Source organism: Mandrillus leucophaeus, unplaced genomic scaffold, assembly GCF_000951045.1.
Source record: "Mandrillus leucophaeus isolate KB7577 unplaced genomic scaffold, Mleu.le_1.0 Scaffold204, whole genome shotgun sequence".
In the NCBI taxonomy this organism is placed as follows: Eukaryota; Metazoa; Chordata; class Mammalia; order Primates; family Cercopithecidae; genus Mandrillus; species Mandrillus leucophaeus.
This window is the reverse complement of record NW_012102077.1, coordinates 352,526-379,563: the sequence shown is the minus strand read 5'-3', so window position 1 is coordinate 379,563 and position 27,038 is coordinate 352,526. Positions and strand designations below refer to the sequence as shown.

The following is a 27,038-nucleotide window of genomic DNA, read 5'->3' as shown; positions in this document are numbered from 1 at the left end:
TAAGCTTCCTTGAGCAATCTAAGTTAATACTGTGCATAGAAGTAAAATGCAGGACACAAGTGCAGAAAATATTTGGAACTTTAAACTTTCTGGTGGCCACATTAAAAGTAAAAAGAAAACATATGTTATATAAATATGTATATATATACTAATTTTAATAACGTATTTTATTTAACCCAGTATATCCCAAATGTTATTTCAATGTTATCAGTATAAAAAGCTAGTAATGGGGTGTTTTTGCATTTTTTGTGTGTACCATGCCTTTAACATTTGATTCATATTTGACACTTACAGCATATCTATCTCAATTCCGATCGGACATATTTCAAGTGTTTCGTAGCCACGTGTGACTAGTGATTACTATAACAGGGCAGCACTGTTGTAAGTGTTAGAAAGCATAACCTTGAAGCTGATGATATTTGGGAACCAAGATTGGTTCATGTTGAATTATGAAAAAAACCAACCTGAGGTTGAGAGGCATTAAGAGCATGAACTCTGGAGCCAGACTGGAGCCTCGTCTCACCACGTATCCATCAGCCGGGAGACGCTGGACAAGCACTTAGCCTCTGTTTGCACTGGTTTCCACAATCAAGAATGAGGATAGTAAGTGCCTTCCTCAGAATGATTGAGGATTGAAAAGCTAAAGCTAATCTATATAAAGCACTTAGTGTCTGGTACCCGGTATGTAAGTGTTACTATTATTATCATTTCTGGTAAAACCTACCAAGGTAGCCATGCTGTGGTGGCAAAAACTCTAGGTTTGTCTCTCCGAAGACTTGCATTTAGGATGTCTTTCTGCCATTGATCACTCATGCCTTAACTGTTCGGAGCTTCAGCGTTGACATGTTTGAGTGAGTCTAACACCTCCTTCCTCCAAGGACACCTGTGCTGGAGAAACAGATAATAAAATGTGTATCATAGCTACCATTTTCGGGAATCTTCTTTATGCCAGTGTAATGCTTATTTGTATTATTTCAGCTTCACAACAACTGTTTGAGGAAGGTGTTTTATCCCCATTTTATATTTGAAGGCAGCGAGGCTCAGTAACTAACCCTGGTTACCATGTTGAGCGTGGGTAGAGCTGGAGTTTCAGTGCAGCTGTGTCTGCCTCTGAAGCCCTTAAACATTGCTACATGCTATTGCCCATGCATATGTCATGATTATTACTCAGATGTACAGTACATTACTAAACTGTACATCTGAGTAATAATTTTACACTGTTTAAAATCTAAGTTAAACAAAGAGGCCTTCCTGTTTCCCCAAGAGGGCAGAGTAAGCTAATGTGAAATCCCTGCTGATGAAAACATGTGGAAGTGTCAGCGGGTTTATCAGGGAAGCGGGACAGTGAGCAGGGCTTTGGAAAAGGGGCCTTGTTTTCAGGAGACGTTGGGGATGTAAAGGTGCAGAGCTGGGGCCTGGAAGAGCAGAGGACAAGTCACTTGTGAAGGCCTGCAGCAGGGGCTGGAGGGGACGCCTGTGGAGGCTGCTGCTTCTGTGTCAGGTGTCCCTGTGGGGCACAGAACTGGCCATCAGAGGCGGGGGAGTGAGGACAGATTGGAGTAGGCAGGGATAGCTTCATCAGCTGCCACTTCACGTCACCTTCCACTGCATGTCACCTTCCAAACATGCAAAATACCTGTAGCAGACCCTAACCGGGAACCATCCAGACAAGAGGATCTCAGGAAGCCTGGCTGTAGGACCTTACTGCAGTGGCCAACAGTGATTCCTGCTGGAACCACAGGAAGAGTGAGTCCAGACACATCAGGACCACCATCTGTTATGCTTGTGGGAGCCTTCCTTCCTCCTGCGCCAGTTCCAGTAACCTAAAGCCTGTTTCACATGACTGTTCTGTCATATCGGGTTCTTGGGGCACTCATCCTGTATCTTTTTTCCTCTGCCTGCTAGCCATTATCATGAGCGCCGTTCCCTGGTGTGTTGTAAACTTGTCTTCAGCCCCACTATTTCTGTGGGATTCCGCAGAATTGTGGAAGTGTTGCTCCTAAGCAGCGTTTGGTGTACGTCTGCTGGGTGTCCGTGAGATTCCCAGCCCAAACATGATAATTCCTTATCTTGGGGGCTTCCGTGCATAAGGAAGATGTGTTTGGATCCCAAACATGTGTGAGACTAGGCCCAGGGTTTCAGCATCTCAGGAGAGATTTTTGTTCTCCTCATGCAGGGTCCAGGCAGAGATTGGTTTCCCATCATCATCCTGACGCATGAGTGGATTTTTTTTAACAGCTCAGTTTGCTGTAGGGAATCTTAGTTCCAGCTTCTGCCTTGCACAGGCCCAAAGTAATTTCTTGTTTCTGTTCCAGTTAAATACAATATATAATAACTTACCCACTTCCTCCTGACTTCCCACTAAAATGAGAATGAAGTGGAAAAAAAAAGCAAAAATACAAAAGGATGAGAGATTGAAAGAGGAGGTGATGGAAACAAAAATATAAAAGCTGCAAAATAAATGGATGAGTGATAAGTAATGACACAGACTAGAAAAAAAAAAAAAGCTGCAATTTATGGCAGAAGTATGAGAAACCCCAAAGGAAGCCAAACAGAAGTACAGATCCTTTGACAGTCTCTGGAATTCGAGCCATCAGGTGTCTCTGAAAGAAGAGTACTAGCCGAACATTTGCACAAGAAGTTGATTGGATCCCAGCCTCCTTCCTCCCCTGCACTGCCTAGTGAAGCCTTTTTCCGCACTTCCACAAGAGAAGATGGTGATGCACTTTCTGGACAGTCAACCTTTCTGGAAACGTTTACTACAGGGACTCTGGGATCAGGAGTACCAGGCAAAGCTGGAAGAGGGGATGGGGAATGCCAGGCCAAAGACACGGGTTAAGTGAAAGTGTAAGTATGGAAGAATGAGACCCATGGTTACTGCCCCAGCTGTCCTTTTAGGACACTGGCATCCAACGTGATGCACTCAGGTGTTCAGAAGATTCCATGCTGGGGCCTGCAAACATCCAAGACAAAGGACTTGCAGATGTCACATCGGCCAAATCCCCCATGGCAAAGCCCAGCAGCTAAGAAAGCCTGCCCATGCACACAGCACACGGCACTGTCAGCCAGCCTCCTGTGTCTTGCTCTTACATGTGAATGGATAGGCAAAAACTAGCAGAAAATTGAGGAAAGCTCAACATGCATGACAGAGACCACACCCCCCTAACACACACACACGAGCAAGCAAATTTTAAAAAGTCTAGAAAACAACATTCAATTCAGAGAGGAAAACAAAAACTGCCATTAATATTTTTAGAGAAATATTATAAGATTGGCAAAACGTAAAGCATCAGCAATACCAAGTATTAGTTGGGATATGGGGACAGGAACTTTCCTACCCTGCTGGTGGGAGCATAAACCATTGCAGCCCTTTTCAAGAGCAATTTGACAGTAAAGTCATCCCTCAGTATCCAAGGGGAATTGTTTCCAGCACCCCCACCCCGGCCCCCACAGATTCCCAAATCCACACACGCCCAAGTCCCTTACATAGTAACATGGTGTATTTTCATATAACCTATGCACATCCTCCCATATATTTAAAATCATCTCTACATTACTTGCAATACTTAATACAATGTAAATGCTCTGTAAATAGTTGTTACACTGTATTGTTTTTCTATTACCATTATTTTTTGTTGTACTGTTATTTTTATTTTTTTCAAATATTTGTACTCTGTGGTTGGTTGATTCCAAGGATGTGGAACCCGAGAATACAGAGGGCCAACTATGCATGATAGAGCTGAAGATTCAGGAACTCTGTGACCCAGCCCATTTCACTTATAGAAATCCAGGTACAGGGAGACTTTCCACAAGGAGACTGCAGAAAGATTTTTTTTTTTTTTTTTACTGTACTATTTGTAACTATTGAAAAAGAGGAAACAATTGTCAACAGTAGGGGGATGGATAAATAATTTGCAATATAGAGTGGAATGTTATATAGCTGTTAAAATTAAGTTTATTTACATAATATGGATATCTAAAAGTTGGATAAAAATTGCAAAGACTGATATATATGTAAATTTTAATACCTATAAAATATATACTATTTGAGGATAATAGCAATAAGGGCTAACTTAAATAATAACACTTTGATACAGAGGCTATTATTACCATTTTACAGTTGAGGAAACTGAAGCACAGAGAGGCTAAGTAATCTGCCCAAGCCCACACACCTACTATGTAAGTAGTGAAAGGACAAAAAGTTCTTGGGAATATTAACAATCTTCAAAGGAAAGAAGCAGGATGACATGAAAATACGAGGCTTTATTTGTAACTTTATTTTTTTAGAGAGAGGATCTGGTTCTGTCATCACCCAGGATGGAGTGCAGTGGCAAGATCCTGGCGCACTGCAGCCTCAAACTCCTGGGTTCAAGTGATCTCTCGACTCAGCCTCCCAAGTAGCTGGGACAACAGGCATGTGCCACCAAGTCTCACTAATTTTTTCTCTTTTTTGTAGAGACTGAATCTCACTACTTTATGCAGGCTGGTCTTGAACTGCTTGGCTCAAATGATCCTTCTGCCTTGGCATCTCAAAGTGCTGGGATTGCAGGTGTGAGGCACTGTGCCCAGGCTTTTTTCTGTTTTGTTTTCTTAAGAGACATCTGGAGCAGTTGTGGCCATTCTGGATGTCTGTTACATTATCATGTTTTTAAAGACTCTTTTTTTTTTAGAGCAGTTTTAGATTCACAGCAAAATTGAGCAGAAGGTACAGAGCGTCCCAACTAGCCCTGCCTGTACACATGCACAGCCACCTCCATTATTAACATCCCCTACAGAGTGGTACATTGTTGTGATCAGTGCACCTACATTGGCACATCAGTATCACTCAAAGTCCACCGTATGGTTCCCTCTTGCTGTTGGACATTCTGTGGGTTTTGACAAAGGTTTAATAATGAATGCCCACTGTCACAGTGGACAGAATAGTTTTCTGCCGTAAACATTCTTGTGCCCCACCTATTTATTCCTCTCACAACCCTAACCCCTGGCAGCCACTGATTTTTTTGCTGTCTCCATCGTTTTCCATTTTCTAGGTCATATAGTTGACATCATATAATATGTAGCCTTTTCAAGGAAAAGTTGGCTTCTTTCCCTTAGCACTGTGCATTTAACTTCCCTCTGTGTCTTTTCATAGCTCATCTCATTTTATCACTGAATAGTATTTCATTGTCAGGTTATATTACATTTTAATCTTTATATGTTTAAAGATTTTATAATTTAATGATTAAAACTGTAAGCTTGGGCACTCTCAGCCCATGGCTGACTACCCAGGGCTACAGGGCTAATAGAGCCATAGATGCTGTGAATCAGTCTGTGTATTCTTCACTGGCCTTCCACTAAGTACCCTCTCCTTTACCATTCTGCATGTACTTTATCAGACACATAGCGTCTTCCTGCCTGTGACGCTGGGCCTGGGGTGGGGAAGGGGCAACACTGTGACCTTAGACAGGCAGTGCTTCGAACCAGAGCAAATTCAGAGGGCTGTCACTTTACCAACTGCATATTAGGTCTTCAGAGCTATGCTTCCAGCTCAGGGCAGGCATTTGGAAGGAAGATTTTGGAATCTTGCCTGAACATATTCATAATATGGTTTTCTTAGGTTGGGTTTTTTTCTGGGAATTTCAGTGTTATTTTCTTCAACATTGTTGTCATCTATGACTCAGAATTTAACTACTTGTGCTTTTTTGTGTGTGGCTTTTATGTTGCAGGAAATCACAGTGAATCCTCTTATCTGCATTCTTGGAGGCAGGGCATCTGATAAATTAGTATTTTTGTTAATGCTGCTATGTGTCCCATATGCACAGAAATTTCAAAGAGTTCACAAAGTTGAATCTGGGGGTTTAGAGTTGGAAGGATATAATTTAGTACACCTTCCCCATTTTAAAAAATGAAGAAATTGAGATTCAGATAGTGGAATAACACGTACAAGACTACACAGCTCATTGCTCATGGAGTTGGGGGTAGGAAAAAGGGCTCCCTGTTCCCTATGTGTGTTTACTGCATCACAGAGAACAATAAAATAAACAGAAATCTATAGACCATGATTGAATTTCATTGGTTGATTGATAAGACTCCTGAATAGGGTTTTCTACGTCTAAACCTCCACTTTGGATCGCAGTATTTGTGATATGTACTCAGCACACTAGCTCTAAAGCTTTTTAATGCTTTACATTAAATAAAAGAAGCTCCTCAGGTGAAAGTTGGTGGTTTATAATATTATAGAGGTGTTTATACACCTGCCTTAGTTGTGTAAATATATATTTCATTGGGATCCTAGGTTTTCTTCATTTTCACTCAATGGGAAAGTCCCTACCCTGATGCTCTAGAATTGGATCAGAGGTATATATGTTATTTTTAAGCTTACAGGCCTTACTCCCATTGGGTGGGGGTTACTGGCAAGAGGCGTTTGATCATTTCCATTTAAGAAATTTAGGATTGCTCTGTCTTGTGTTTTTACAACAGTCCTAATCTGAAGTGGTTGGGTGATGGAAACTTCTAAGTGGGTAGGTGCTACAATTACATGATTTTTCCCCCATTGCACTCCTAATTCAATTGTTCCTTAGTAGCCCATTTTTAATTACTTTGCTGGAAAGGCAAATATATGTTTTCTGCCAGAACTCTTAATGATTTTCATTAATATTAGGATTTAAACTTTACATATATAATAGTTGTAAACAAGTGCTGTATTCCCTGTGACCGAAGAAGGTAGAAAAGTCTTACTTGAAATGGTTCCATAGAATCAAGTTTAGTAAACATGGGTATTTATTTTGACTTAAGTCTTCCAGAAAATACCTATTACAACAAAGAAATCATTAGCAAACTACCTATAAAACATGATCATATGTAAAACGAGAGAGTATCTTAATTTTGCTTTTACAACATGATTTATCTTGCAGTGTGTGAACTTAAATCTCCTTCCATGAGTGATTTCCTGTGGGGTCTGGAGAACTCTGGCTGGTTAAGGCACATTAAAGCCATCATGGATGCAGGAATCTTCATTGCAAAGGTATGCAATTGCAGAGAAAATAAATTAAGGGACAGATGAGAAAACCACTGACTTCAAAATGGGTATCCCTCTGCCATGGGCTTCCCTGTCCTAAGCTGCACTGCATTGACTGGGTAGCCAGCTTTGTAGAGCTCCATATAATCTGTGCACTGAAGATGCGATTTTGCAAAAGAATATAGTGCTTAGCTGATAGTATGTCAGCACTGTGATCAAATGGTAGAATATTTCCAGAGTATTCTCTTCCATTAAGCTTAATCCTGGATGGAGAAAAGAATTTTCTGTAGAATACAACCAAATGTGAGTTACTTCAGTGGTGGGGCTTAGGGCTTACATCCAATAGATCCTTTAGTCATGGCATAAGCAAAAGTCACATTCCTGTAGCTGGAAGGTGGAGTCCATTCTGCCATAGGAAAATGTTGCTGCAACTTTCATACAAGCCGTTTTGGAATGCAGTGTCTTTTGTGCTGTTAGGTTTTTTTTAAAAAATAAACTCCTCGGATTTATACCTAAAGAGAACCATACCTTCCCTGATGCCATGGTATGTTCCCTGTTTTGAGGTAATCATTTATTGAAGAAATCTTTAGTTAGTGCCAGGTACTATTCTAGATTCTACAGCTGCGACGTGAATGAGGCAGATTGTCTCTTCCCTCACAGAGCTTCCATTCTGCTGTGGGAGACAGAGCTGTTGTTGTTGTTATTTTGAGAGGGAGTCTTGCTCTGTCGCCCAGGCTGGAGTGCAATGGCGCGATCTCAGCTCACTGCCACCTCTGCCTCCCGGGTTGAAGCGATTCTTCTGTCTCAGCCTCCCAAGCAGCTGGGATTACTGGCACGCGCCACTATGCCCAGCTAATTTTTGTATTTTTAGTAGAGACGGGGTTTCACCATATTGGTCAGACTGGTCACAAACTTCTGACCTCAGGTGATCCACCTGCCTCGGCCTCCCGAAGTGCTGGGATTACATGTGTGAGCCACTGCCCCCAGCTGAGACAGAGTATTAATAAATTAATAAAACTAGAATTTTAGGTAGTGATAAATGCTATGATGAAATCTCTCCCATGTTTCGCAGCGTATGTTTCCTGCCAAGATATTTAGCAAAAAATGATGTGCATTTGCAGTAGCAAATAGATACTCTTCTTGGTGGAGATTTTCTGGTGTCATTTTTGTTTTTTCTTCCTTTCCTCAACCTTGGATCCATTACTTGACTCTTACCTTTTATCTATAACTTCATAGATTTGTAACTTACAATTTTTTTGCCTTTTCCTTTTTGGAAATGGTTGGGGCCAGTAGCAACTCCAGAATTTCAGTAAGGCTTAATGTGGAAACTCAGAGTGGAGAGAAGTGGTTGAAGGTCCGTTTGCATAGGACGAATGCTTATATTTAGTAAGTACATATGCTTATTGGAGATGACTTGAGTGGTGGCTTCTGGATAGAATGGGAAGGGAAAGCTTCAGCTGCCAGCACCAGGCCACTCTGGCTCTGCCCTAATTAGGTAGGGCCCTAAATACATGAACGAACAAGTGTTTCGTTTTGGCTGTTTCTTTCTGTAGATATAGTCAAACCTGGCTCTGATGAGAGGTTCTGCCTTTTTACAGCCATTCTTTGTGACTCTTTGCGGATTGTGTGTTTTCTAGGCAGTTTCAGAGGAAGGGGCAAGTGTGCTTGTTCACTGTTCAGATGGCTGGGACAGGACTGCTCAGGTGTGCTCGGTGGCAAGCCTGCTGCTGGACCCGCACTACCGGACTCTGAAGGGCTTCATGGTGAGTGTGGCCACTGGGCCATTCCCACAGGCGGTGCCTTGACCATGGACCCCTGTTTTTGCAACTACTGGCAGCTGCTGTTTTTTTGCCAGCATTATTTTTCTTTTAGTAGCTCAGCAAGATTAAAGGGGAAGAGATCAAATAGGCTTGGAATAAAGAGATGAATTTCTGGGACATTGAAACCATTTCAAGTCAATGCTACTGAATGACTTTTGGGGCAAATATAAAATATATTTGGTAGTTTGTAAGACAATTTTATACATCATTTGCTCATAAGTATTTCAAGTTTGAGATAATGTGAATACATAACAGAAAACTTTTTAGAAAAAATATCTGCGGAAAAATTTTTCTATATTGTGTATGCCAGAAGTCCTTGGTAGGCAAAACTGTTTTCACTTCCAGGGTTTGTTTTTTAAGTAGTCCTTCACACCCCTGGATGAGAATACTGAAAATTTCACAGCCTTTTGTTGTTGTTGTTCTTTGCAAAATGATGAGTGTATCCTGTAGAGTTTGAACTTTTTAGGTGGGCATCAAAACCTAACAAGTTGCTTTCACCTACAGAGTATTGTGTAGTTGCCTGGGATGGTGATGTTTTCGCTAATCTAGTGTAAGTTCCTTAAAATGAATTAACCTCTTAACCATGATTTGGTAGAAAGTGCTTCAGTGAATCATGAATCTGTGCTACCGAAGATGCTGACAAAGGAGTCCTAATGGGACGTCTTTACTGCTGGGTCTCCATTATTGAGTAGTATCAGCAACACCCTCGGACAAGAGCGAAGAGGCGGCCTCCCTCTCTGGGACGTCTTTCTTTTTTTGGAAGTGTCTGAGAACTTCCAATGACCTGTGATAGCATTGACACCTCGAAGTGATACTCCTGCTTCAGACCCCTGCTGGACTGAGGTCAGGAGGGCTGGATTCCTTCATCTGCATTTGGAGAGTGAAGAGGTTGCCAGTCACACACTGCCCTCAGGCTCTTCTCTTGCACACATCCTTTTCCACCATCAACTCATTCTCATTGTGCCCCATTAAAGTTACAACCCAAAGAAAATGTCTCGAGTTGTCAAGAACAGACTTCAACCAGTCCATATTTCTTTGTAGGGGGAAATCTCTGGTCACTTTAGAGCACTGGGGATATTGATCAGACTATCCACATTACTTGACTAAACATTTTTTAAAATCCAGGCTGGGTGCGGTGTGTAATCCCAGCATTCTGGGTGGTTGAGGAAGGAGGATTGCTAGAGCCCCAGAGTTCGAGATCAGCCTGGGCAATATGGCGAGACCTCATCTCTACAAAAATTTAAAAAAAATTAGCCAGGTAGAGCCCACCTGTGGTCCCAGCTACTTAGGCTGAGGTGGGAGGATCGCTTGAGCTCAGGAGGTCAAGGGTGTAGTGAGCCATGATTGCGTCAGTACACTCCAGCCTATGTGACTGAGTGAGATCCTGTCTCAAAAATAAATTTTAAAATATAAGACAATATAAAATGTAAAATACAAAACCAAAACGAAATTAAAAAAAAAATAATGACTGCTTCAGACTTAGAAATTCATGTTAACCCTAATTTCAAAGCAGGGCTGAAGCTTCAAATATATGCCAAACCCCATCATTTTAGAATTCTTCTAATGTGTAGAGAAGATCACTGAAAAACTTACCAACTGTTTTTTTGTAAAGAGGTTGGTAATTTACATTATACTGAGAGGCAGCATCACACACTGGCTGAGATGGGGTTTGCAGTGGAGAGAGCTGGGCTGTGAAGTGGTGTCTGCTTCCTAGTAGCATGATCTTGGGTGAATATGAAATCTCTTTCCTTCAGTTTCCCTTTCTAAAAGAGTGAGAATACCATCCCACAGTTAAATGAGATCATACGTAAGGCAATGTCAACAGTGCCTGGCACATAGGAAGCATTCAGTGGGTGGGGTTCCTGCATTTTTATACATCCGTTTACACTTACTGTTCCTATGGATGACCTTCAACTTTGCCCTTGCCATGTGCATCTCTATATCGGTGGATAATGCCTGTTCACGCATTTGCAGGTTGCTCGAGGATGGGGACTTCTGCAAGTGCCTCTAAATTCCTCAACATTATTGGTATGTGGTCTCTTATTTTTTGTTTGCTTCTCTCCATGATATTTATATTCTTTCTTATGTAGGTATTAATTGAAAAGGACTGGATTTCCTTTGGTCATAAGTTTAATCACCGGTAAGTAATATTTATGACTGTTGTGTTGAATGTTTAGAATAAAAGCACTATTTCTGAAATTTTCAATTGAATAGGGGAAAATATTCTTGCTTTTGAAGAGTTTGTGTCTTATTCAGAAAGCTAAAATTTTGTTGTATATGTCATATCATAGATAAATGAAGTTATAACTGATTCCTCTTGGTAACATTTGGGCAGAACTAATGTTAAATTGTTCTAGAAGAGACAGAGAATGCTTGTTCATTAGTTGTCCTAGTGAGGATCAGCCCTCCCTTCCTCCTGCCATTCGCATGTGACTTACTAAATTATTCCATTTTAGAAGTCCAGAGATTCACTTTAGGCTGCAAGTTGTGAACTGCCTGTGGAACAGTTTCTCTTTGATCTTCTATAGTCCTAAGGCATTTGTATCAGAGTGCATTTTGTCCCAGATGTCTCTGGAGAGGTGATGAAGGCTTCAGAGCCAGATATGTCCAAGTCTAGATCTAGACCGTGGTATTCACTGTCTGACCTTTGGTCTCTCATCTGTGGAATGGGGATGCCTTCTTTTCACAGGGTTGTAGCATGGATATTTAAAAAATGTAACTAGGCCAGCTGCAGGACTGACCTGTGTAGTAGGCTTTCAATAACTACAAGCTATTGCTTTTGGAGCCACCAGCCTCCTTTTGTCAGTGTTGATGATGCCTGTACTGTGTTCTGGCATTCTCTACTCTTTGAATCTTAAATGGTATAGCTGTACTTAGTTTAGTCTTTGGTGATAAAATTTAAATTTAGGCAGCAAGTTTCATTAGATAGTTTGATATATATTTTCAGATGTTTTACTGTGTTTTGGTAAAATTCTAAATGCATCCAACTGCTCAAATACATTTTTGTAGTTTTTTGCTTTTAGCATGAATCGATCACTAATTCTGTGATTTTCAGGAAGTCTATTTTTATAATTTTTTCCAGGAAAGCATAGGAACTCCATTTACAAATGAGAAAATTAAAGCACTCAATTATTAGATAAACTTCTTAACATGGCATTATTTTCAGTTTGGGGTTCTATTAATATTATATGCTAGGCAGTTAGGATCTTCAAGATAGGAGACAGATGACAGAGAGAATATGGAAATGACTGAAGATCAGCTAGATAATTGATGACAAAAAAATATTAATATTAGGCAACCCTTTTTAAAGCTACTAAACGTGAGAAACTGTAACATCTGAGAAGTTTCTAGACAATTTCCAATGTTCCCACTCTTGGGAAAACTCTGAAACTGATCATTGCTTATTTCTCTTCCTCAAGGTGATGATCCCTTACTAACATGAGGTTCTATATTGTTATTTTGTCTTTGATGACACCAAAACATCCTATTGGATTCTCTGTAAAACTCACATAATAGTGTAAAGGGCTAAGGAGTCATTTTAAAATCAATACACATTTGAGGAAGAAGATTCTCATGTGCTCTTGAAAAGCAAAGCAAAGGGAGATAAATATACATGTGGAATCTGTGGTCACATGGAGATAAATCATGTGACAAGCTTTAACTGCTTTCAAAATGGGAATATTCCTGGCAACTTGGGAAACCACTATTTTTTTCAAGTTGTCTTTCTTCCTCATCCCTTCCCAACTAGACAGTGCAAAAAATGAAGAGCCCTAAAGTTGTGTGGACTCATAAAGTGCAACATTTATTTTAGAAGTTCTAATGTACTTTTAAGGAATCAATTTAAAAATGCCTTTTCTGTGGAAAGTGTTTTCGAATTTTATTTCTTACACTAACACTTTCTTTTGTAACTATAACATGAACACATCCCTTCTATCTAGACCTTCACTACAAAGTGGCTCTGGAAATTTGAATTTAAAAACTTATGTTTCTACTTTTTTTTGTTATTGCAAGTTTGTAAGGTAAGATTTATTTAGGAACTAGGGTTACTTTTATGATTGTTCTTGCATTTATGGCTTTCTAATTTAAAAATAAATCTGCCTTAAAAAGTCTCTAATGCTTTGTTTTATAGGTATGGCAATCTAGATGGTGATCCAAAAGAAATCTCTCCAGTTATTGACCAGTTCATTGAGTGTGTTTGGCAGTTAATGGAACAATTTCCCTGTGCCTTTGAGTTCAATGAGAGGTTTCTGATTCACATTCAACATCATATTTATTCCTGCCAGTTTGGAAACTTCCTATGTAACAGCCAAAAGGAGAGACGAGAACTCAAGTAAGTGTTTTGGTGTTTAACTTTTATTTAAAGATTTTGGTGACTGAGAATTTTAGATGGTCTTTCATAATTTTGAAGACTTTTTTCATTTAGTCACCTACCTATACTGACAGATTAAGGTTATTTTCTTTTTCCTGGCATCATTTCAGAAATGGTTTAAATGTCATCAACTGACAGATACATACAGTTTCATTTTTTCCCTCAGTTTCTGCCTGATATACACAGACAGCTTGATAGACTTGATGCACGAATACCGAAAAAGAATTTTCTGGTGTCAGAAAAAGTGGTTTTTGCATTTAAAAGGAAAAGGTTAGATACCTTTGGTGGCTATGCTACCAAAATAAAAACTGCAAATTTAATTGGGAAAGCAAATATAAAATTAAAGCCATCACTTATTCAGATTAAAACTGTATTGCTTTATCCAAGGGTAAAAGTAGCTAAAATGTGGACTTTAAAATAAGTGATAGTAAAAAACTTAACAATAAAGCGATTTAGGCAGTATAAATGAGAGAACATTTTTTAAATTTTCATAAAATGAAATGATTTTAACTCTGGTGTATACAACATTATCAGATTTAATCTGGGGAATGATCAGTTCAAATGAAATGGACTCCAGTAGTTTTATACTGAGTTGAACATAAAGAAAATTAGTTTTCGTAGTGGATACTAGTTTGTTTTCTCTAAGGAAGCTCAAGTGTGATTCCTGGTAAATGGAGATGATTTAGAAGGAGCAGAGTGTATCATTTAGGGTCACCTGTTTTCCTATACAGTTTTGTGGTTTCTTGTATCTGACTAGCTAATTCTAACAGTATCTGCTTGGGTCTGAATATGGCTTTTCCACTTACTAGCTATAGGACTTTGGGAAACCACTTTCTCTATTCCTCAGTTTCCTCATCTGTAAATTAGACATATCTCACAGCAATTCAGTGAGGATTAAATGAGAGAAAACATGTGAAACACTTAGAATTGTGTCTGACAAATTATAAATGTCCAATGACTATTTGGGGGAAAAACTTCCCCCAAAAGAACAGCTTAAAACACACACACACAAAACAAACAAACAAACCACTTAAAGGAATCGAACACCTTGTCAAGGCCAGTACAGATGGTGGTGAAGTTGAGATTATTACAGTGTTCTCCCTCTGTACCATGAAGCCACCAAGATGATATATTTACCTGCTGTTGAACAGACACGTGGTTTTCAGGTTACAATTATTAGTTCCTTTCCAGCTTTAATATAACATATCTACTATGTGTAAACACCAAAATAGGTCATTTAGAGACTTATTTTCTTTATAAAACAGGATTCAAGAAAGAACATATTCATTATGGGCTCACCTGTGGAAGAATCGGGCCGACTACCTGAATCCTCTGTTTAGAGCTGATCACAGCCAGACTCAGGGAACCCTTCATCTCCCTACAGCACCATGCAACTTCATGTACAAGTATGTAAACCCTTGAGAACTTTGTAGCTATGGTATGAACTTGGATTTTGGTACCGTTTAACAATCAGAGGTCAAAATTTATGAAACACTGATCTTTGAGGCTTTTGTTGCACACAGAAGACACCGGAGGGAGATGCTTATTCAAGCATCTGATCTGGTATTTCTGCCAGTGTCTCCTCTGCCTCTTTATTCCTCCTAAATGTGGAATTTTCTTCAGGAGTTGATGTTTTATAATAATGATATCATAAAAGGTAAGTTCCACCGTATTAGCCAGGATGGTCTCGATCTCCTGACCTCGTGATCCGCCCGTCTCGGCCTCCCAAAGTGCTGGGATTACAGGCTGGAGCCACCGCGCCCACAGAGCGAGACTCCGTCTCAAAAAAAAAAAAAAAAAAAGTTCCAATTTTTAAAAAAACAAATGAAAGAGAATAATGCACATGCCTTAAGTCAAATGTGGAATCACAAGTTTCAACAGTGAGCATGACTTATTAAGGTTGGAGCAAAAGTAACTGTGGTTTTTGCCATTAGTTTAAACAACAAAAAGGCAAAAACTGCAGTTACTTTTGCACCAACATAATACCTTGCCTTTTTGTCCCCACTGAATTAAGTCCTAGTGGAAATACTTCCCTTGTGGAAATTACGTTAAGAGTGTATGTATCACGATGGGGAGAGCAGGGTGGCGTCCTACAGGTTCTACTAGGTATGTGCTAGATACATATGTTTTTTCCCTTGGCTTCCTTGCTAGGCTTGTATAATATGAAAAAACTCAAAGGTCGACAACAACAAAAAAACGCACGCAGAATAAACAGAAACCCCATCTCTTTCTTCCTACTCACTCCCAACACAGACTTGATGGCTTTTCTTCCTGTATAGATTTCGTTTCTCAAGGTTTTTTTTCCTCAATTATTTCAATCTAATTATTTCCTCAGAATTTATAGCAGAATATTCCATCATACTAAACAAAAGCCTCCATAGTGCGCGTAAAACAAGTTTTAAGAGCTGTTGAGATATGACCAATTGGATTGCAACTGATTTATTATTAACAGCTAGTCAACACATATTTTATTGAGGAGCAAACACTGTTCTGGGCACTGCAGATTAAACAATGACACCAAGTTCTTGGCCTCAAAGTACTTTTCTACATAAATAAAATAGTGGGTCTAAGGATAACTCTATGATAACACCATTTTTCTCATTTGCACTCCAGTATGCTTTTCTGTGTAGGATAAAAAGGGATTTATTGGTCGGGCGTGGTGGCTACCACCTGTAATCCTAGCACTTTAGGAGGCTGAGGCAGGTGGATCACCTGAGGTCAGGAGTTCGTGACCAACCTGATCAACATGGTGAAACCCCGTCTCTACTAAAAAATATATAAACTTAACCGGGTGTGGTGGTGCATGCCTGTAATCCCAGCTACTTGGGAGGCTGAGGCAGGAGAATCGCTTGAACCCGGGAGGTGGAGGTTGCAGTGAGCCAGTATCACACCACTGTACTCTGGTTTGGATGACAAGAGTGAAACTCTGCCATAAAATAAAAAGAGGGGTTTATTACAAATGTAGATGTCAACTTTTAGTGGTAGTGATAAAAAAGATAAAAGCTGCAAGTTGAAGATTCCCTTTGTAGCTGAAAGATTCTAAATATACAATTTCTTTTTTTTAAATTTATTATTATTATTACACTTTAAGTTCTAGGGTACATGTGCATAACATGCAGGTTTGTTACATGTGTATACTTGTGCCATGTTGGTGTGCTGCACCCATAAATACACAATTTCAAAGTTCAAAACTAACAGCCATTTTCTTAAAAGAAAATGGTTATATGTGCTATTTCAATTTTAGAAAAATGTATTCTGTGTTTTCTAATTCATATATACAAGTAGACTTTTCATAAACTTACTCTCCCCAAAGGCATTTGCTGACCCAAGGAAAAAAACATCAACATGAAACTATTACCTTAAGCAGTGCCTTTTTTGAGGCTGAAATTTGCATTCGGTTATTATTAAGACTGTGGTATCACAGATAACTTAGAAGATTTGAAGATGTGAATTTTCAGATTGTGATAAGGTGGTAATGACGCTTTGCCGTCCTTTCCAGGTTTTGGAGTGGAATGTATAACCGCTTTGAAAAAGGGATGCAGCCCCGACAGTCAGTTACAGATTACCTGATGGCAGTGAAGGAGGAAACTCAGCAGCTAGAGGAAGAACTAGAGGCCCTGGAAGAAGTAAGACATACTTGCTTTGTTAATTTATTTTCTGTGCTTATTTCTTGAAGAGCAAGGCTTCATGAAAGCCTCTTAAGATTCAGTGCAACACAACCATTTCTCATGTTTAGCCAGTAGAACACCTGAAACACAACCCCATCCAGGTGAGGACTCAGATAACCGAAGCCCAAACCTAGGCATTTAATGCATTTCACACATCTGGCTTGTGGCTCAGTTCCACAAATTTTTGGTTGTTCCTTATTTTTAGGTCAACTTTTTGATTACTGTTATTTGGGAGTAGTAAAATTAAATCTTTTTGGCAAAGTGAAAAAGTAAAAGAATAAAATCAAATATATGTACTTATAAAGATCTTTCTCCACTTTTAAAAATTATGTAACTATTATATTAATCTATAATTGGTAATAGGGGAGACTGACTATAAAGTCTATCCTTTGGCTTCTAATAACTTCCCTATACTTGGACAGGGAGGTTATAATAAAATGCTTTTCCTAATTGGATAACTTTGTTTCCAGCGGTACTACTGTAGTTTATGAAAATCTTAGGATTCTGTTAGTCTATTCCAGCAGTCTGGCTCTTTAAAACTGGCTCTTCATTATTACAAAGTCAAACTTCCTTAGGCTAGCACTTGAGATATTCTCTTTTCAACTTTATTTTCCATGCTAACATTTAACGGTTTCTGCTGCTTATATACAATTTAGACCTTCCTACGTTTGTGTTTTTTCCTCTCACTGTCCCTCCACCTGCCAGGAATGCTTACTAGCCATGAGCAGAATGTCCAAGTTTAAATCTTTCACAGTCCTGTTAAAATGTTCCTTCCTCCCTGAAACTTAGTCTATTCTCTTCCTTCTAACTTTACCACTCCATCCCTCTTCAAGAACTTTTGCCTTTCTGAAATTCTTACATTGCATGAACTCTGCCTCTCTCTGCTCCACTGCTCCATGTTTCTTAGGGCTGGGTCTGTATTTATCTCTGTTCCTCACACTGCCCACCACAGCGCTTTTGCACATAACCCAAATGAATGCTTTTTGAATGACTACATAATACTTGATCTTGTAACACCTCCTCTAACTTCAAAACACGAAATCTGGTGAAATGTACTCTGAACCCAGGTGTTCATGACATGAATGGAAAAACAAAATGTGGTATATCCATATAATGGAATACTCTTCAGCCAGAAAAAGGAATGAAGTACTGATACATGCTATACCATGAATGAACTTTGAGAACATAGGCTAAGTGAAAGAAGCCAGATACAAAAAGCCACATATAGTATTATTCCATTCTCAATTTATATAAAACATCTAAACTAGGCAAATCCATAGAGATAGAATGTTGATTAGTAGTAGCCAGGGGCTGTGGGGAGATAGGAATGGGGAATGACTGTAATGAGTATGGGGTTTTCTTCTGGCAGGGTAGGTGATGACAGTATTTTACAATTACTAGTGCTCATTGCACAACCTTGTGAATATAAAAACCACTGAACTGTATACTTTGAAAGGGTGAGTTTCATGGTAAGTGAATTGTAAAAGTGTAAAAGTGTAAAAGTCAGATGATAAACACTTCATTCTTGATTTCTAAAAAATGTTTTTTGAGTTCATGGGATGAGAATCACCACGTGAAACCATGTAGGTATAGAAAGGAGGGAGACTAGGGCTCACTGGGTGCTTGAACTGTTCTATATTGTTTAAGATTATAGAAAACCTATGTCAAGGCAGGTATTATCCTTACATTAGAGATAAAGAAAGCAGGCCCCACAGGTTTTGTCCAAGGTCGTAAAGCCCAGGTTTGAACTCACATCCCTCTGAGTCCCATGTTCTTAACATTATACCCACTTGGGCGGTAACAAATGCTAAAGGCATGCATATATAGAAAGAGATAAATTATTCATGATTTTTTCCCCTGAAATTATTATTTCTTTCTTAGAGGCTGGAAAAAATTCAGAAGGTCCAGTTAAATTGCACTAAGGTGAAGAGTAAGCAAAGTGAGCCCAGCAAGCACTCAGGGTTTTCTACCTCAGACAACAGCATAGCCAACACTCCCCAGGATTACAGTGGGAATATGAAATCATTTCCATCCCGGAGCCCTTCACAAGGTGATGAAGATTCTGCTCTGATTCTAACCCAAGATAATTTGAAAAGTTCAGATCCAGATCTGTCAGCCAACAGTGACCAAGAGTCCGGGGTGGAGGACTTGAGCTGTCGGTCTCCAAGTGGTGGTGAGCATGCACCAAGTGAAGACAGTGGCAAGGACCGCGATTCTGATGAAGCTGTGTTTCTCACTGCCTGAAGTTCCCCTTTGGAGTCCCAAAGTAAAGGACACACAAGCAACACTTCCAAAAAGAAGGGAACAAGGTAGTTTATCATAAAAACAAGAAATGGTACATGTCATTGAGAACTATTTTAATGCAGCTATGAAAAGGGAAAAAAGTGCCCAGTTCTTGATTTCTTAGATACTGAAGAGGATGTAGTAATTTTATTTATCAAATATAAGGAAAATTATTCACCATTTTGAAGCTCATCCTAGACTATGAAAATTTTATTCACTGCAGAGCAATTACTTCTGTCATTACCTGAAGTGATCAGTATATATCTTCCTTGTCATAGCATGCATCCCTCAAAAAGCCTCCACTCCTTTCCCTCACATCTGTGATCATCATCAATCTTATGATTCACTTCCAGATGCATATTTTGTGTTTTCTAAAGCATCTGACGTTATCTTCCTTTTTGACCCTCTTACACATATTTCTAAAAACAGGCACATTGTTGAGATGGACCCTTTTTGGTTAATAGATATATTCCTAAGGAGCTTTTAATTGCTTATCTTTCAGGAATAATCATCACTTTAACTTTTCCTGAGATCATATATTTTGAATTGTTAGAATAATTGTGTTGCCTTTCTCTGAGATCTATAGTCTGTTTCTCCTCATAAAATGTTAAACCTTGTATCTCACTTTTTCTCTAACACTAATTTAATAGCTAACAAGGTAGAAGCAACATTCATTCTCTTGGTCTTGTATATGAATTTAAGTATTAGCTTTCTCATGATAACCTTTTATTACTATTGTAGAGACTACACTATCGACAGTGTGGGCCAGCCGCCAGCCTGATCTCAAAGTATAACATTATAAAGTTAGTAGGGTAAAACATATGTGAGGGAAAATCCAGTTTCAAAGAACTAGAGAATTGGGTTGTCATGTCTGTTTAATGAAGGGAATAGGTTTTGTAATCTATTATTTTAGAAATTATGTAACTCGCTAACATGGTTTAATTAACATTAGTAACATCTCATGACCACTGACTGCTGAAAGTTCTGAAAATAATTTTTTTTTTGTAAAACTGCACATTTGAGGGAGAGTTCCTCCCCTGTCTTATGAGTAAAAAAAAAACTTCACTAGGCGACCTAAATGAAACTTAGTGGAGAAAAGTGGCCATGTTTGGACAGAAATAAATGGTATTCATACTGTATGGTTTTAATATATTAGTACATTTTAGAATGTAAAGGATTAATTTAAACTTTACATCAATATTTTGAATACGTGAATTTTTTTATGGGAGAATGTATTACATTTCACTGAAATGACGACAAAGTAAAGAGGGCAAGAAAGCAACACTGCTAATCTCTCTAGTATGAAAGATTTGGAGGGAGTGCTGCAATATATATAAATGAAAAAATGTAATTGTGTTCATCATATTTAAAAATAGAATATATTAGAGAACTGTGATATAAAAGTACTGTTAATGTAAAAAATAAAGCAAGTGGAATTCTTTTAGAATATAAAATTTGGGCATTCTCTGCTGAGCAGTTCCCAAATTAAGTACAAGGAATGTTTATTCATTTTCTGCAGTATACTGTATGTAGTAGGGAATACCTTGCTAAAAGGAAACTTAGGATATAGTGGTAATGGCTTTCACATTTTTATAACATAACTCACTTCACAACCTTTTTGGAGCTGTCCACTCTTAGAAACTCTGTTGCCTAATATTGAGGATGCGGCTTTAATTTCTTCCATGTGGCAATGTATGTCTGTAAAAACAATAAAAAATTTTTAAAAAATGACAGAGTATGCCAAACAGCACTATGCATTTATTTGAAAAGCAAATAGTATAAATATTTGATGTTTTAAAATGCAGTTTTTAATATGACATCTTCCACATCAGAGTCATAAACTTTTAGTCCCCTCAACTTTTTTACAAGACATTATAATTTATGTAACATGTTTGTCTACTTATTAGAAGTTAACCTAGCACTGAGATTTATATAAAATGTTGCACTTATTGCTTATTAAAACATTGCTTATTAAAACTTTACTTTCAGATGCTTCAAAGAGCATGGCTAACCCAACGAGACTAAAATATCTAATAATCAAACATTCATCAGGAAGTGTTTTATTGAGAGCATTGGTTTAAAGCACAGGGAATAATCCAGTATAAAATTGATTTGAGGCATATTACTTCCCATTTAGTAATATTTAGAACGCAAAGATTTTTTAAATTTGATATTAAATGAGTAAGAATTTTGACCATGACCCAGAAAATCAGTAACTGAACTTTTTATAGAATGGAAGGTGACGATAGAGACAGAAACTGTAGAATAAATTTTTATTCTTTAAGAGCACATTAGTTTACTTTCTTCTAAAAATGAATCTGAGCTGTCCTTCAATTTAAGCATATATATGTGTCATGCACCCTCTATTCCAATATCTCAATTTATGCCTAGAAATTTCTTTCAACTTTGAAGTGGGTCTCTTTAGTTTATATCTCACTGATTTAGAATTTTCTTCTATTTTGAGATATTAACCTTTAAATTTCCTCCTATGACAAATTCCTACACTGATTAGTAACTCCTAAGTATTCCTCTCTAATTCTGATTTCCATCTCATTTTTCCCGTGGCACTGCTTCTCCAATGTGGCCAATTCATAAGAAAAAATATATAGCCATAAAATTAGAAAAAATGGTCACTTAATCTCTGTTGCAAAAACAGAACCCACATTCATACGGGCATATTCAAATGCAGATTCTTTTCATCCTGGGTGACATATATAACCTTTATGTGAACTGATTTATCTATTTGTTAAATGTAGATAATTGTAATCTAACTCCTGTTTAATAACTGGGTTGTAACAAGGTTATCTAATGAATGAATTTTGAAGGAGAACCTAAGCTGTGTTAACTGGTATAGAATGAAACTGGCATAATAGTTCAACTTAAAAAAAAACACAGAGATGAACTACTCATGTGATTATGTAGAAGATATTTACTCCGTAAGAAAATGTTTCGGGCTTTTTTTGTTTGTTTTTGGTGAAAAGGAAAGCAGATAAGCATCTAAGCAATATTTATCTTTGTATAGTATTTCCACAATGCCTTATTCTTAGTAGGTACTTAATCAAATAGATAGATCAAATGAATTAATCAAATGAAGGGCTGTGGTATGCTCCTCCCTTGTTATGCGATACACCTGATTTCTAGGAACCTGATTGTTGGCAAAAGATTGAGACTATTATATCTTCCATTGCTGTAATTGCCGGGAAAATTAAGCTCTGGTGGCCAGTGCAGTAAGGAAAGGTTTCTGAATACCCAAAAGACTATCATAAATTTGAAACACTCTTACCTCAGTTATCTGAAACACTCTTACCTCAGTTATCTATAAATCAGGAGTAATAATTATTCCTTCCTCATCTGGTCATTTTGAAGATTTAACAGCATGCCCTTAGCACAGTGCCAGGGAGACAAGGAGAGTTATTTTCTGTATCCAACATTATATCTTAGTCCACGTGAATACTTGTCCTCCACAAACAGACTAAATATTAAGCATGTTTTAATTCCAACAAAATAATTTTGTTTTTCCTATAACTTTATTGCCAAAAACATGTACAGGAAGAACTGAAAAATATAAAAAAGAAAATCTATATTGTATGCTGGTGTTGGGAAGACAAATCATACTGGGATGACATTTAAGCGAAATTATGCATTAGTCTGTTGTGTACTTTAGATGGTACCTTACCAAGCCGGAGCTACACAGTTCACGGCATTTTCCTTTATGAGCTTTTAGGACTACTCAAGAAATATGTTAATTTTGTGACACGGTATAGAAGCAAATTGCTGAACATAGTACACAAGAACACTCAATTAAATTCATTAAAAATCAGGATTGCCTAAAAATTAAATTTTATTTATTACTATAGCTTTTCTCTTAGGAAAAGCTAACTCACAGTAAAGGTCAGAAAAGTTCATTGACTTTTTTGTGTATAGATTTACTGTTTATTAACATTAGGAATTTAGGAAACCTATCCAGCCACAAACCTACCAGATACTTATTTTTTTAAAAATTAGCATGAGAGTTTGTGTTGGACTGGTTTAAATGAAAGGCAACTTTTTTTTTTCTATTAGATAAAATATTTACTTGTATTGCTTCTTAAATGCATCTTTAGTTTTAAAAATGAAACAATATATAAGAATAGCTGGTTTATTCTTTTGATTTATTGTAGGTATTAAAAGTTTCTTTTGTGAGATGGCACATAGGCAGGTTTGGTGTTTCCTAATACTATGAATATCTTAAATTGCTTTTGAAAGTTTTATCCAGAAAGAAAGAAAAATAAGGGTTTCCTCACAGTTGAAAATAGTTTTTCAAAAAAGGTTAAGAGGAAAAAAATCTAAATACCACTCTTGATAAAGAAATGGAGCTTCAAGTTAAAAATACAAATTTAAATGAAGTTTTATAAAATATTAAAAACTAGCTAAAATTACATGCATAGGCATTTAATCAAGGTAAGAGGAACAGCAGTGGAACTTAAATATGATAGGATTTATCAACAATAAATAAACATTTCAGTGCAAATAGTGCAGAAAAATTTCTCAAAGTAAAGATCATAGCAATCATTCTAATCTGTACAAAATCAGTCTCAGTTCTGTATACAATCTATATAGGATATCTGTGAATTTAGCCACTGATGAAATGCCAGTTTGCAAACCATAAATATAAAATGGTGTTTAGTTTTGTGTCCCATTCCTCTCTTGGCAGTTCATGTTTCCAGGAAAATCTAGAAATAAAACAATAAAAAAAAGCCTTAAGATTTAAGAAGATAAATATGTATCTCTTTACATTATCTTCCAATTAAGATTTGCCCATAGTGGCTCCCAGGCAAGATGGCCGAATAGGAACAGCTCTAGTCTGCAGCTCCCAGGGAGACCAACACAGAAGGCAGACATTTCTGCATTTCCAACTAAGGTACCTGGTTCATCTCATTGGGACTGGTTAGACAGCGGGTGTAGCCCACAGAGGGTGAGCAGAAGCAGGGTGGGGCGTTGCCTCACCTGGTAAGCGCATGGGGTTAGGGAACTCCCTCCCCTAGCCAAGGGAAGCCTTGAGGGACCATGCAGTGAGGGATTGCGCTATCCAGCCCAGATACTACGCTTTTCCCATGGTCTTCGCAACCCGCAGACCAGCAGATTCCCTCAGGTGCCTACACCACCAGGGCCCTGGGTTTCAACCACAAAACTAGGTGGCCGTTTGGCCAGAAACTGAGCTAGCTGCAGGAATTTTTCTTCATACCCCAGTGGTGCCTGGAACGCCAGCCAGAGAGAACCTTTCACTCCCCTGAAAAGGGGGCTGACGCCAGGGAGCCAAATGGTCTTGCTCAGCGGATCCCACCTCCATGGAGTCTAGCAAGCTAAGATCCACTGGCTTGAAATTTTCACTGCCAGCATAGCAGTCTGAAGTTGACCTAGAACATTCGAGCTTGGTGGGGGAAGGGGCATCTGCCATTACTGAGGTTTGAGTAGTCCGTTTTCCCCTCACAGTGTAAACAAAGCCTCCGGGAAGTTCGGACTGGGTAGAGCCCACCTCAGCTCCACAAAGTCACTGTAGCCAGACTGCCTCTCTAGATTCCTCCTCTCTGGACAGGGCATCTCTGAAAGAAAGGCAGAAGCCCCAGTCAGGGGCTTATAGATAAAACTCCCATCTCCCTGCAACAGAGCACCTGGGGGAAGGGGCTACTGTGGGCACAGCTTCTGCACACTCAAACGTTCCTGCCTGCTGGCTCTGAAGAGAGCAGCAGATCACCCAGCACCGAGTTCTAGCTCTGCTAAGGGACAGACTGCCTCCTCAAGTGGGTCCCTGTCCACCGTGCCTCCTGATGGGGACACACCTCCCAGCAGGGGTCGACAGACACCTCATACAGAAGAGCTCTGGCTGGCACTTTGCAGGTGCCCCTCTGGGACAAAGCTTCCAGAGGAAGGAGCAGGCAGCAATCTTTGCTGTTCTGCAGCCTCCACTGGTGATACCCAGGCAAACAGGATCTGGAGTAGACCCCCAGCAAACTCCAGCAGACCTGCAGAAGAGGGGCCTGTTAGAAAGAAAACTAACAAAAAGAAAGCAATAGCATCAACATCAACAAAAAGGATGACCACGCAAAAATTCCATCTGAAGGTCACCAGCAGTAAAGACCAAAGGTAGATAAATCCATGAAGATGAGGAAAAACCAGTGCAAAAAGGCTGAAAATTCAAAAAACCAGAATGCCTCTTCTTCTCCAAAGGATCACAACTCCTCGCCAGCAAGGGAAAAAAACTGGACTGAGAATGAGTTTGATGCACTGACAGAAGTAGGCTTCAGAAGGTGGGTAATAACAAACTCCTCAGAGCTCAAGGAGCATGTTCTAACCCAATGCAAGGAAGCTAAGAACCTATAAAAGGTTAGAGGAGCTGCTAACTGGAATAACCAGTTTAGAGGAGGACATAAACGACCTACCTGATGGAGCTGAAAAACACAGCACAAGAACTTCATGAAGCATACACAGTATCAACAGCCAAATCGATCAAGTGGAAGAAAGGATATCAGAGACTGAAGATCAACTTTATGGAAAAAAGCGTGAAGACAAGATTAGAGAAAAAAGAATGAAAAGGAATAAACAAAGCCTCCAAGAAACATGGGACTATGTGAAAAGACAAAACCTATGTTTGATTGGTGTACCTGGAAGTGACAGAGAGACTGGAACCAAGTTGGAAAACACACTTCAGGATATCCAGGAGAACTTCCTCAACCTAGCAAGACGGCCTAATATTCAAATTCAGGAAACACAGATAACAGCACAAAGATACTCCTTGAGAAGAGCAAACCCAAGACACATAATTGTCAGATTCACCTAGGTTGAAATGAAGGAAAACATGTTAAGGGCAGCCAGAGAGAAAGGTTGGGTTACCCACAAAGGGAAGCCCATCAGACTAACAGCAGATCTCTCTGCAGAAACCCTACAAGCCAGAAAAGAGTGGGGGCCAATATTCAACATTCTTAAAGAAAAGAATTTTCAACCCAGAATTTCATATCCAACCAAACTAAGCTTAATAAGTGAAGGAGAAATAAAATCCTTTACAGACAAGCAAATGGCGAGGGATTTTGTCACCACCAGGCCTGCCTTACAAGAACTCCTGAAGGAAGCATTAACTATGGAAAAGAACAACCGGGACTAGCCACTGCAAAAACAAACCAAAATGTAAAGACCATCAACACTATGAAGAAACTGCGTCAACTAATGGGCAGAATAACCAGCTAGCATCATAATGACGGGATCAAATTCACACGTAACAATATTAACCTGAAATGGGCTAAATGCCCCAAGTAAAAGGCACAGACTGGCAAATTGGATACAGAGTCAAGACCCATCAGTATGCTGTATTCAGGAGACCCATTTCATGTGCAAAGACACACATAGGCTCAAAGTAAAGGGATGGAGGAAGATTTACCAAGCAAATGGAAAGTGAAAAAAAGCAGGGTTGCAATCCTAGTCTCTGATAAAACAGATGTTAAACCAAGAAAAATCAAAAAAGACAAAGAAGGGCATTACATAATGGAAAAGGGATCAATGCAACAAGAAGAGCTAACTATCCTTATATGTACCCAATACAGGAGCACCCAGATTCATAAAGCAAGTTCCTAGAGACCTCAAAGAGACTTAGACTCCCACACAATAGTGGTAGACTTTAACACCCCACTGTCAATATTAGATCAATGAGACAGAAAATTAACAAGGATATTCAGGACTTGAACTCAGCTTCAGCTCTGGACCAAACGGACCTAATAGACATCTACAGAACTATCCACCAAAAATCAATATACATTCTTCTCAGCATGACATAGCACTTATTCTAAAATTGACCACATAATTGGAAGTAAAACACCCCTCAGCAAATGCAAAAGAATGGAAATCGGAATAGTCTCCCAGACCACAGTGCA

The 27,038-nt window shown here is 38.8% G+C and overlaps 2 protein-coding genes across 3 annotated transcripts in view; one reads left to right on the top strand and one right to left on the bottom strand.

Annotated features, from left to right (window-relative positions):
* The window catches only part of MTMR7 (myotubularin related protein 7), a 127,935-nt gene extending 107,624 nt beyond the window's left edge, over positions 1-20,311 (top strand). Inside the window, exons 8-14 of the mRNA XM_011979590.1 lie at positions 6,894-7,003; positions 8,635-8,760; positions 10,908-10,957; positions 12,947-13,147; positions 14,452-14,592; positions 16,686-16,812; positions 18,736-20,311. Coding sequence (XP_011834980.1) covers positions 6,894-7,003; positions 8,635-8,760; positions 10,908-10,957; positions 12,947-13,147; positions 14,452-14,592; positions 16,686-16,812; positions 18,736-19,098 — 1,118 coding nt within the window. The 3' untranslated portion in view covers positions 19,099-20,311. The remainder of the gene's footprint in view (positions 1-6,893; positions 7,004-8,634; positions 8,761-10,907; positions 10,958-12,946; positions 13,148-14,451; positions 14,593-16,685; positions 16,813-18,735) is intronic.
* A 2,950-nt stretch (positions 20,312-23,261) lies between these two features.
* The window catches only part of VPS37A (vacuolar protein sorting 37 homolog A (S. cerevisiae)), a 53,203-nt gene continuing 49,426 nt past the window's right edge, over positions 23,262-27,038 (bottom strand). For both annotated transcript variants that reach the window (XM_011979585.1, XM_011979584.1), the window contains one exon: positions 23,262-23,849. The gene's annotated coding sequence lies outside the window, so the exon portion shown is untranslated. The remainder of the gene's footprint in view (positions 23,850-27,038) is intronic.